General features: G+C 40.1%; 1 protein-coding gene across 1 annotated transcript; it reads left to right on the top strand.

The window, feature by feature from the left end:
• Window positions 1-9,007: 9,007 nt before the first annotated feature.
• LOC103955633 (transcription factor MUTE-like) lies at window positions 9,008-10,654 on the top strand. The gene is made up of 3 exons (XM_018649526.2): window positions 9,008-9,186; window positions 9,306-9,749; window positions 10,367-10,654. The coding sequence occupies exons 1-3, from the start codon at window positions 9,091-9,093 to the stop codon at window positions 10,442-10,444; spliced, it is 618 nt and encodes a 205-aa protein (XP_018505042.1). The 5' UTR covers window positions 9,008-9,090; the 3' UTR covers window positions 10,445-10,654.
• Window positions 10,655-11,137: the final 483 nt, after the last annotated feature.

The raw sequence follows: 11,137 nt of genomic DNA, 5'->3' as shown, positions 1-11,137 counted from the left end.
AATCAAGTCAAAGTGGCCAAAATAGGCATTTATTCAAAACCTATTTCATCAATTTTCTCGACAAGGTAACCCCCAAAACATTCCTTTTAAATTATGTTAATTAGCTAATTAATAGATTTATTACCTAATTAATCTACCAATTAACTACAAAATACACTCAAAAACACCACGAAGGGCCGGCCACCTTCTCCCCCCATGCCCTATATATACAACCCCATTTTCTCTAAAAACCTAGGTCTACACTCTTGCTAAATACTCAAAATTCTCCAAACACTTTCTCTCTAAATTCTAACTTTGGCATCGGAGGTTCTTCGGCCAAAGCGCCCCCCCCCCCCCCCCCCCCCAAAAAAAAAATTCATCGTGAGCGCGTGAGGCTTTTGGCCTTGACCCAAGGTGTTATTTGTTTTGTAGGTGCAATTTTGTCCAAGAACAAGGAGGAAGAAATTTGCATCCACAAATTGGTACTTTCATTGAGAGTTAAGTCCCACACTCGTGGAAGACTCTCGCATCCAAGGTTTTTCTATTTTTCTTGTCCATTTGTAGATTTTTCGTACGTTTTTATTATTAGAATTTTTTATCTGCAAAAATTCTTTGATAAAACATAAAAGAGAAGTACAATGGCTAGAAATTTAGAAAATCTAAAAAGTGAAAATTCCAATATTCAAAAGATGGGACAGCGACGATCCATGAGGTTAAATGTGACAATAAGTGGAGCGAGACCACCACCACGAGTTTCCACCAAGGGAACCACCGCAGTGGCTACCACGGTAGCCACCCGCGACGAGGTCCATGGTGTCACCACCACAGCCCAAGCCGTGCCATCTAAGGCCCACGACACCAAAGTCACGGGCCAAGCCAAGTCACTCCACGCCCAACGTGAGCCCAACGCATTGCCAAGCCGAGCCCAAGCCTCGCACCCGTGTGCGCCATAAGCCGACCAGCTTGCTCCCGTGGCCCAGCCTGCTCCCACTGAGCAGCCCACTTTCGCGGCCCAACCTGCTCCCGTGGCATTCCAAGTAGCCCAAATCGGTCCAAGATTAGTTCAACTTACCCGGTGTCAAATTTCTGGGCCTACGATTAAACGGGAGCATTTTCACCATGTTTCTCTACAGATTTGACATTTCCCAATTCAAATCTCGCACCCGAAGCCTACTACACTTCTACTGCTTAAGGAGACACATTCCTTCCAAGCTCTTCCAATCCAAATAATTAACCACACTTGTCTCGACAAGTCATAGAGTTGACGAGTGCCCTTGCACAACAGACAACCTTGGTGAATCAACTCTTGCAACGCACCGAGATCCAACGTGCCCCAAACGAGGTGTTTCAAAGTAGGATAAGGGCAAACGAACCTCTCTACCAGCATCCTGGTAAGTAGCCCATCAACCAACCATGATTCGAGCGTTCTGGCAATTTACGCTCCCGCCTGGGTCCTTAGGATAGCGTATACTCTCGTCTTAATGCGCGGAGGAACGGGACATTCCCAATCAAGCCCACAGACGAGCATATGTTCACGGTTGAGGTCATACTCCGATTATCAACATGGATAACCTTCCAAGCGAAGTGTTGATTCATAACTAGGCTCGCAAGAAGTATTCTCCACCTCACATCAGAGTAGACAGCATGGCAAACAAAAAGAAGCAATCACTCAATCCGACTCAAGTTTAACTGGCAGCCCGTTTGCCTACCAGGAACATGCCACATGCACTGCAGCCGCGACATAGACAAGTCGAGCATAAGAAAAAGCGGCCCAAATCCATAGGTCACAACCGGAGGCAACCTAAAGTTCCACTACCCCAGCAAAGGCAAATTCAAGAAGAAGTTAAAAGACTCCTAACTGAACGATTGCGCAATTTCAACGTAATGAGGCCGCTGACGATGTGCTTCGACGGAACATAACTAGCATAAACATGTCACCATTCACGAATGAGATCGAGCAGACAAATCCACCTCACAGGTTCACTATGCCTTACTTCACTCTGTACAAGGAAGAAGAAGATCAGGATCGACATCTCAAGCAGTACCGCAGTACCATGATCCTCTACAGGAGCAACGACGCGCTTATGTGCAAAATTTTTGCCACAACTCTACAAGGTGAGGTGCAAGATTGGTTTCACACTCTACCACTGCAGTCGATCCGAAGTTTCAACGAACTTTCCTTTGTTTTCACTAAGGAGTATTCGTCTAACCGCTCAATCAAAAGGACATCCAACCATCTCTTCAACATCGAAAAAGACCCTTGGGAGACAATTCGTGAATATGTCAAGAGGTTCAAAGCAGAGAAGGCCAAAATTGTTGGCTGCAACGAGGGCATAGCAATGGCAGCATTCAGAAATGGGCTTCCCACCGAACATCTTTTATTCGGAAAACTAATCATGGGAGAATAACTGACTCTAGCAGCTTCGTATGCTTTGCAGAAAAACATGCATTATGGGATGAGGTCAAGCAGTCTAATAAAAACGAGTCAAAAAAGAAGCACATGGAACGTTCCCTGACCAAAGAAGACTTAGCGCCTGAAACATTCACCAACTTCACAGTTCCAATCGGCCAAATTCTCCGCAAGCTCAAGAACAAACCTTGGTTTAAACTGCCGCCACCCATGAAAAGTGATCCTACCAGGCTAGATCATACAATGTATTGCGTATTTAATCAAGGACTAGGCCATACTACCAACGGCTGCCTGAAATGGAAGCAATACCTTGAGAAACTAACAAATGGGGGCCGATGTGACGAATATCTTGATAGGTCAATAAAACGGCCTACATAAGCAAGGGAAGTTTCTATCACCTCTTGAACCCCGTTTGGGCTTTTCTAAATAAGTTCGAAGTCTCAAGCAGCTCGCCGAACAAGGCCTCGTAAGCCGAAGAATATCCAGTTTGTTATGCAGTTTCTACACAATTGGTTTATTTCTTTATTCTCAATGAAGATTCAAGAAGTTACTTATAAGCCTGGCTCAACTGCCGTCCACAACAACTGCTTAAAACCCTTTCTGGGTGTACTTTCCAGTGCGAAAGGATAAACTAATTACTCTCTAATGCGAGAGGGTAAACCAATTCCCTGACACCCATATGGGTCTGCTCTCTAGTACAAGAGGATAAACTAATTGCTCTCCAGTGTGAGAGGGTAAACTAATTCCCCGACACCCATATGGGTTTGCTCTCCAGTACAAGAGGATAAACTAATTGCTCTCCAGTGCGAGAGGGTAAACCAATTCCTCGACACCCATATGGGTCTGCTCTCCAGTACGAGAGGATAAACTAATTGCTCTCTAGTGTGATAGGGTAAACCAATTTCCTGACACCCATATGGGTCTGCTCTCCAGTGCGAAAGGATAAACTAATTGCTCTCTAGTGCGAGAAGGCCACATAGCCCAAAAGATCGAATGCTTGAAGATCAACTAGGCAGTAAATGGTTAGGGGGCAACAACCATTTTTGCACTTAACAGTTCGCTCATCAGACACTTCATTTTCAACAGCTCCGATCTTGGCAGCTCCATCCTTAACTGCTCCATCTATGGTAGTTGAGAAATCAAACTCAAGCAGTTTCCTCATTTTTGGCAAGCAGCCCAAACCGTTGCCCATGCCACACCACTTCCTCGGCCATGCCAAGCCAATCCTTGGCTTCAATCAAGCTGAGCAGCAAAAGCAATGGCCCCTGCCACACCACCTCCTTGGCCCATGCCAAGCCGACTCCTGGCCCCTGCTAACCGAAGTGCCGCACCACCCTGACAGTTGCCTCATGGCAGCACCTCCTAAGAAGAAGACAAGGAGAATTAAGTTTTTCTTACATCGGTGCGGCTGGAAGAAGACAAGGAAATCAACGGAAGAAGGTTCTTTGCACGAGCAAGAAAAGAAAAGTGCTAGGGGGAGAGGAACAAATATCCTCTAGCTTTCTTTTTTTCTTGTAGGGATAAATAATTGCCCTCCGAAGTTGATTTAATGCCCTACTTAAGGTAGGCTTAAATAGGCTTTGAAGGTGATTTATTTCCTTTTCCTAGAAGAATCTAATTCCAAGTCCAAGAGAGAATCTGCATCAAAGTTGGAGATCTCTACACCTGCTGTCCTTCCTGCGAGCAGCCCAGCAGGTGTAGTGGCATTTGTGCAGCCAAAAATAATCAAGAGATGACATGTGGATTTTTGAGCAGAAAGGACAAAATTGCCCTTGAAGAGCATCGGAATTCCCACGCGCGAGTAGTGAACAATCATCCCATAATCAAGTCAAAAATGCCTAACATAGGTATTTATTCAAAACCTATTTCATCCATCTTCTCCACAAGGTAACCCCAAAACATTCCTTTTAAATTATGTCAACGAGCTAATTAATAGATTTATTACCTAATTAATCTATTAATGGCTAATTAAACTACCAATTAACTACAAAATACACTCAAAAACACCACAAAGGGTCGGCCACCTTCTTCCCCCATGCCCTATATATACTACTCCATTTTCTCTAAAAACCTAGGTCTACACTCTTGCTAAATACTCAAAATTCTCCAAACAATTTTTCTCTCTAAATTTTAACTTTGGTATCGGAGGTTCTTCGGCCAAAGCCCCCCATTTATCGTGGGCGAGAGGCTCTTGGCCTTGACCTAAGGTATTATTTGTTTTGTAGGTGCAATTTTGTTCAAGAACAAGGATGAAGAAATTTACATCCACAATAGCTATGTGCATGCCAAAACCAAATAATTCGTTGTGGATTCTCGTACGCGTTTTTATATATAGCTGCCATAAAAGTTCTGTTTTTTTTTTTTTTTTGGTGCCAGTGATTTATCAACGCTTGCAAGATCGATCGGTTTTGAATTAATAAACTGAGACGTGGACTGAAATTATTATTAGGTGGCCTCAATCGATTACAGAGTCGTCGATTTTGCTGTAGGTGTAGTGCTTGAAGGTGAAGCCTTGGCGGGATCGAAATGCAAATATATATACATTGTCATAGGGTTTTTCCAATCAAGATATAAAAACATATGTTTTTCTTCCTTGTCTTGATGTAACGGAATGCCATTAACTACAAGCCTACACCACATCAATTACCCTAAACACCCAGTCACCTACTTAATTTCTGAGACTCTCTAAAATCTAGAAAGACAGAGATAATATAGTTCTGGAATCTAGAGGCTTCTCTCTCTCTCTCTCTCTCTCTCTCTCTCTCTCTCTCTCTTAAATTTTGAATGGTTTTGGGCATGAACCCATTCACGTAGTAGTAATTGATAAAATGGTATGAGAATGTACGTAGTAGTTTGACGACGATGGGACATTCATTCTCTGTGTCTCATAAAGTCTTCGGCGCAAGATTCAGGTATCATCCAGGAGTCTTATCTATTATATACAAAGAGGGAAGACAAGGTGAATAGTGTTATAAAATAATGCATCAAATTAGGTTAGGGCATTTTCATCATTTTAATAGTATTTTGTTAATAATTAATTTTTTTGTGTGTGTGTGTGTGTTTTTTTATTTTTTTTTATAATTAGTATCTCACAATAGGTTAGAAATAATGTGATTCAATTTCTCTATTTTTAAACACGTTCAAAAAGTCTTAAGAGGCGTGCAATGCCGGTTATAAAAAAGGTCATTCGCACGTGGATAATAATGTGATTAAATTAGTTGTCAAATGATTGTTTATTTTTCACACGTTCAAAACATCTTAAGAGGCGTGTAATGCCGTTATAAAAAAGGTCATTCGCACTCGGATAATAATGTGATTAAATTAGTTGTCAAATGATTTTTTTTTTTTTTAACAAACGATATTATCTACACTAAGGGGGAGATGGTGGGTGTCACATCCCGGCCTGGGGCGGATCACTTCCCGGGCCCGCTCCACCACCGTAGCACGATATTGTCCGCTTTGGGCTTACCATTCCCTCACGGTTTTGTTTTTGGGAACTCACGAGCAACTTCCCAGTGGGTCACCCATCATGAGATTGCTCTAGCCCTCTTCTCGCTTAACTTCGGAGTTCCTACGAAACCCGAAGCCAGTGAGCTCCCAAAAGGCCTCGTGCTAGGTAGGGATGGGAATATACATTTAAGGATCACTCCCCTGGGCGATGTGGGATGTCACAATCCACCGCCCTTAGGGGCCCGACGTCCTCGTCGGCACACACGCGACCAGAGTTAGGCTCTGATACCAATTGTCACATCCCGGCCTGGGGCGAATCACTTCCCGGGCCCGCTCCACCACCGTAGCACGATATTGTCCACTTTGGGCCCCAACCACGCCCTCACGGTTTTGTTTTTGGGAACTCACGAGCAACTTCCCAGTGGGTCACCCATCATGGGATTGCTCTAACCCTTTTCTCGCTTAACTTCGGAGTTCCTACGGAACCCGAAGCCAGTGAGCTCCCAAAAGGCCTCGTGCTAGGTAGGGATGGGAATATACATTTAAGGATCACTCCCCTGGGCGATGTGGGATGTCACAATCCACATTGCTCTAGCCCTCTTCTCACTTAACTTCGGAGTTCCTACGGAACCCGAAGCCAGTGAGCTCCCAAAAGGCCTCGTGCTAGGTAGGGATGGGAATATACATTTAAGGATCACTCCCCTGGGCGATGTGGGATGTCACAATCCACCCCCCTTAGGGGCCCGACGTCCTCGTTGGCACACACGCGACCAGAGTTAGGCTCTGATACCAAATTGTACATCCCGGCCTGGGGCGGATCACTTCCCAGGCCCGCTCCACCACCGTAGCACGATATTGTCCGCTTTTTGGCTTACCATTCCCTCACGGTTTTGTTTTTGGGAACTCACGAGCAACTTCCCAGTGGGTCACCCATCATGGGATTACTCTAGCCCTCTTCTCGCTTAACTTCGGAGTTCCTACGGAACCCGAAGCCAGTGAGCTCCCAAAAGGCCTCATGCTAGGTATGGATGAGAATATACATTTAAGGATCACTCCCTTGGGCGATGTGGGATGTCACAGTGGGCTTAACCTCACAATAGGTTAGCAATAATGTGATTCAATCAGTTATTTATTAAATATTATATTATCTATTTTAAACACGTTCAAAACATCTTAAGAGACGTGTAATGCCAGTTATAAAAAAAAAGTATTTCGCACACGAATAATAATGTGATTAAATTAGTTGTCAAATGATTTTTTTTTTTTAACAAACGATATTATCTACACTAAGGGGGAGGGGGTGGGCTTAGCGTCACAATGGGCTAGCAATAATGTGATTCAATCAGTTGTTTATTAAATATGATTTTCTCTATTTTTAAACACATTCAAAACATCTTAAGAGGCGTGTAATGCCGGTTATAAAAAAGGTCTTTCACACGCTGATAATAATGTGATTAAATTAGTTGTCAAATGATTGTTTTTTTTTAACAAACGATATTATCTACACTAAGGTGGAGGGGGTGGGCTTAGCCTCACAATGGGCTAGTAATAATGTGATTCAATTAGTTGTTTATTAAATGCCAGTTATAAAAAAGGTCTTTCGCACGTGGATAATAATGTGATTAAATTAGTTGTCAAATGATTTTTTTTCTTTTTTTTAACAAACGACAGGCTAGTAATAATGTGATTCAATCAATTGTTTATTAAATATTATTTACTCTATTCTTAATGTAAATTCTATAAAGACCGATTTTATTATGTGAATTCAGCTGCCTTAATTGATTTATGAGGGGTTTCTTCTAGCATTATCTAGGATTATTCATTTACTTCAAATATTTGACTTTCCTTTTGTCAATCTACGCATACAAATACATTTAAAACGTGTAAGTCGCGCTTAACACGCCATGATTCAAAAAATGTCTTCTGCACGTGCATGAAGGCTAGTATATAATATGTGTATAGCCTAGCTACGTATTTTCCCACCAAAACAAAGAATGGAATTCAGCAGATGTCCACCGGGAAGAATTTGATAAATACGTAAACCTATTGAATCCTTACATATATATGTTCATATAACCCTCATTATTGTAACACATATTTGACCAGTAAATTTAATTAACTCAATGCTTAAATTAATTGAGTGATCGATGACAATTGAATCAAATATAACGTCAAGTATATATGTGTCCACTTAGTGCATAGGTACTCAAGAAATATTGGCTTAACCATAACAGATTTCATGATGTACCACATAATTATACCACATTAGTGTACTACATGATGTGACAAGTGATCCATACAATTATCTAATCATATAAATTAACTAATTGACGTGATATGTATACATTTCTTGCTACATGACCCACATCAATGGTACACTGATGTGGTACAAAAATATAATCTTCCTAATATTTTTCAGTGAAATGATGAGTAAATACTATTAAAGTATTAAGTTTTTTGAGCCCTCTACCACTAAAAACATCTTAATATTAAGTATTTCATTTGTACAAGGGTATACGTTATGTACTATTAAGTATATGTATAAGGGCAACTCTATTTTAGTTTTGTTTTAAAGTGTTTTGAATTACTGTTATACCCTAATATGTTCCTTAAATTAACTGTGAATGGACAGATAATTGGAGCAAGAATAGTTATGTTGGGGTGAGGGATTTCCAAGTTAAAAAGGAAAAAACTACACAAATATTAGATAAAGAGATTAGAATGCACTTCATGATTATTACAAAAGCATATAAGAGGAATTTGCACGAAGATAAACTCAATAAAAGGCTTACGTAACGAACAAACCAACAATACTCAGTTAGGATACTTCTTCGAATATAGTACGCAATTTCCAACAAAGAACTTCTAAGGTGAATCTTCAAGTCCCAAGAAATTTTCTGAGGTGAGCATGTCATGCGCATGATAGAGAGTTAAAGAGTAGATAGTAGATAAATGTTTGCATGGGAAAGATAAAGCTCAACTCTAACTCTTCCTTCTTTAACTCGCACGGAGAGAGAGAGAGAGAGAGAGAGAGAGAGAGAGAGAGAGAGAGAGAGTAGAAATTACAACTTCACGAGAATGCGACCTATAGCATTTAATATCAACCCAACAGGTGTTTTGTATATGTGGGTTTCTTTCAATGTATATCATATAAATAGCATAGTTTTTAAGTTGATAGATATGTGGAAGAAAAAGAAAGTAGTTGAAAGAAAGGAAACACTGCACAGAAGATAAGCTTAAAGATCAAAACCATGTCTCACATAGCTGTGGAGAGAAACAGGAGAAAACAGATGAATGAGCATCTCAAAGTCTTACGCTCTTTGACCCCTTGTTTCTACATCAAAAGGGTATATCTTATATATAATCACTTGATACATATCTCTCTCTATGTTTGTATACTATATATGATTTAACTTAAGTCGGTGTTAATTATTTTCTAATTAACTAATTGTTTAACATGTACTAGGGAGACCAAGCATCAATCATAGGAGGTGTGATAGAATTCATCAAGGAATTGCATCAAGTTTTACAGACTCTGGAATCTAACAAAAGAAGAAAAAGCCTAAGCCCTAGCCCTAATCCAAGCCCAAGGCCAGTAGCCCTACTGCCTCAGAAATATCCAACGGCTCCGCAACTTCATCAAAACCCTAATTTTAATTTTAATTTGGGGACTGAAAATCATCACCATGTGATCAATAAGGAACTAGCTATAGGAGCAAGTTGCAACTCTCCAGTGGCTGACGTCGAAGCAAAGATCTCGGGATCCAACGTAGTGATGAAGATAATATCTCAGCGAATACCTGGCCAAATTGCCAAGATCATTGGTGTTCTCGAGAGGCTTTCATTTGATGTCCTTCATCTCAACATCAGCAGCATGGAAGACACTGTTTTATACTCTTTTGTAATCAAGGTACGTACGTTTTATCATTAAACCTCTTTATGTAGAACACTTCTAATTGTGCTCAGTTGCAAACTACGACCAAAACCTTGTTGGGAAGTTAGGGTTTTAGTTACCCTCGAGCGCCCACTACATATCATGATAACGAGAGCTGCTTAGGGCAAATATGTTTCTAATTAATTATTAATCAAATCACCAAATTTATCTTATATTAGGTAGCTATAAATAATAGTACTGATGTTTAACTTGTTTATCTAGAAACAGAAAAATGAACTGAAGTACTATATGTGATCACCTGCGGATAGAATATGGACTAGCTTCCTGGAGTCGCATGTTATTAGCTAATTTTGTAAAATGGTCAGGCATGCTCTCTGATGAATGGAGATTTTGCTTAACAAATATTAATATTGGTAAGGAAAATGATAATTACACTCTTTTGTCTCCCTATATGCTTATGTTTAATCATTCTTTGTTTCTGTTTGATTTATTCAAATAAAGATTGATGTAAGAGGAGAAAAATTGAAACTGTGATCATTTTCTTATTGGTAATTACCATTCAACAACATTGAGGACTAAAATTTTGCTCCGAACGAGGATTTGATGATGAATTTCTTTGGGGATTGTTACAGATAGGGCTGGAGTGTCAGTTGAGCGTAGAAGAACTAGTACTTGAAGTTCAACAAAGTCTGCGCTCAGACGCAAATTAAGCAAGCGTCGACATACAAATACAATAACGTGCTTGGGTGCGGATCAAGTGGTGAAGTTACGTTAATGGTTTTGTTATAATAGGCATATGAGAAGGGATATAAACGTTTATTTCACTTGAAATGTATACCAGCTGAGATGTCAAATCATATGCGTAATAAGTAACGCTTTATACCTATAAATTCTTAGTTTGATATAATTATTTTACTCTATTACATGATATGCCACGTAGGCATGTCTATTCATGGATGAGTTACACTCAAAAATAGAGTAAACTAATTCTATTAAACAAAGCGTTAGGTGTAGCGTGTTTCAAGAAGTATAATTGTTAGTAAGAATAACCAGCTCTCTTGGGCAATTGGTCATTTACTACCATGGTGGAAAGGAGTTGTGTCTTTGTATTTTGGCGTAAATTCAAATCTCATCGGCTTAATCTAATATCTAACTACTAATGCTATCGTCTTATCAAAACAAAAACAAAAAATTGTGTAACTTGGAAGGATTTGATTGGAGCATCATTCTTAACTCATGATTTAACTAGCTAGTAAGGACCTATCTCATGATTAGGATGTGGAGTTGATGACATATTTACTTATTTGAAATAGAAGAAGTCATGAATCAAAAAAAATATGTGAAAAAAGTTTATGACACGTTTATTGTGAGAGTTGCGCTTTTTTTTTTTTTTTTTTTTTTTT

Source organism: the organism of the source record quoted next, unplaced genomic scaffold (genome assembly GCF_019419815.1).
Source record: "Pyrus x bretschneideri cultivar Hongxiangsu unplaced genomic scaffold, Pyrus_bretschneideri_v1 Contig6, whole genome shotgun sequence".
In the NCBI taxonomy this organism is placed as follows: Eukaryota; Viridiplantae; Streptophyta; class Magnoliopsida; order Rosales; family Rosaceae; genus Pyrus; species Pyrus x bretschneideri.
The sequence above is the reverse complement of the archived record's forward strand: the minus strand, read 5'-3'. Positions and strand labels throughout refer to the sequence as shown.

Bases quoted from the DNA above. Each gene is read 5' to 3' on its own strand.
- LOC103955633 (XM_018649526.2), top strand. From the start codon at position 9,091: ATGTCTCACATAGCTGTGGAGAGAAACAGGAGAAAACAGATGAATGAG. The intron at 9,187-9,305 runs GTATATCTTATA...AACATGTACTAG, and splicing joins CTTGTTTCTACATCAAAAGG to GGAGACCAAGCATCAATCAT. The intron at 9,750-10,366 runs GTACGTACGTTT...GGATTGTTACAG, and splicing joins TATACTCTTTTGTAATCAAG to ATAGGGCTGGAGTGTCAGTT.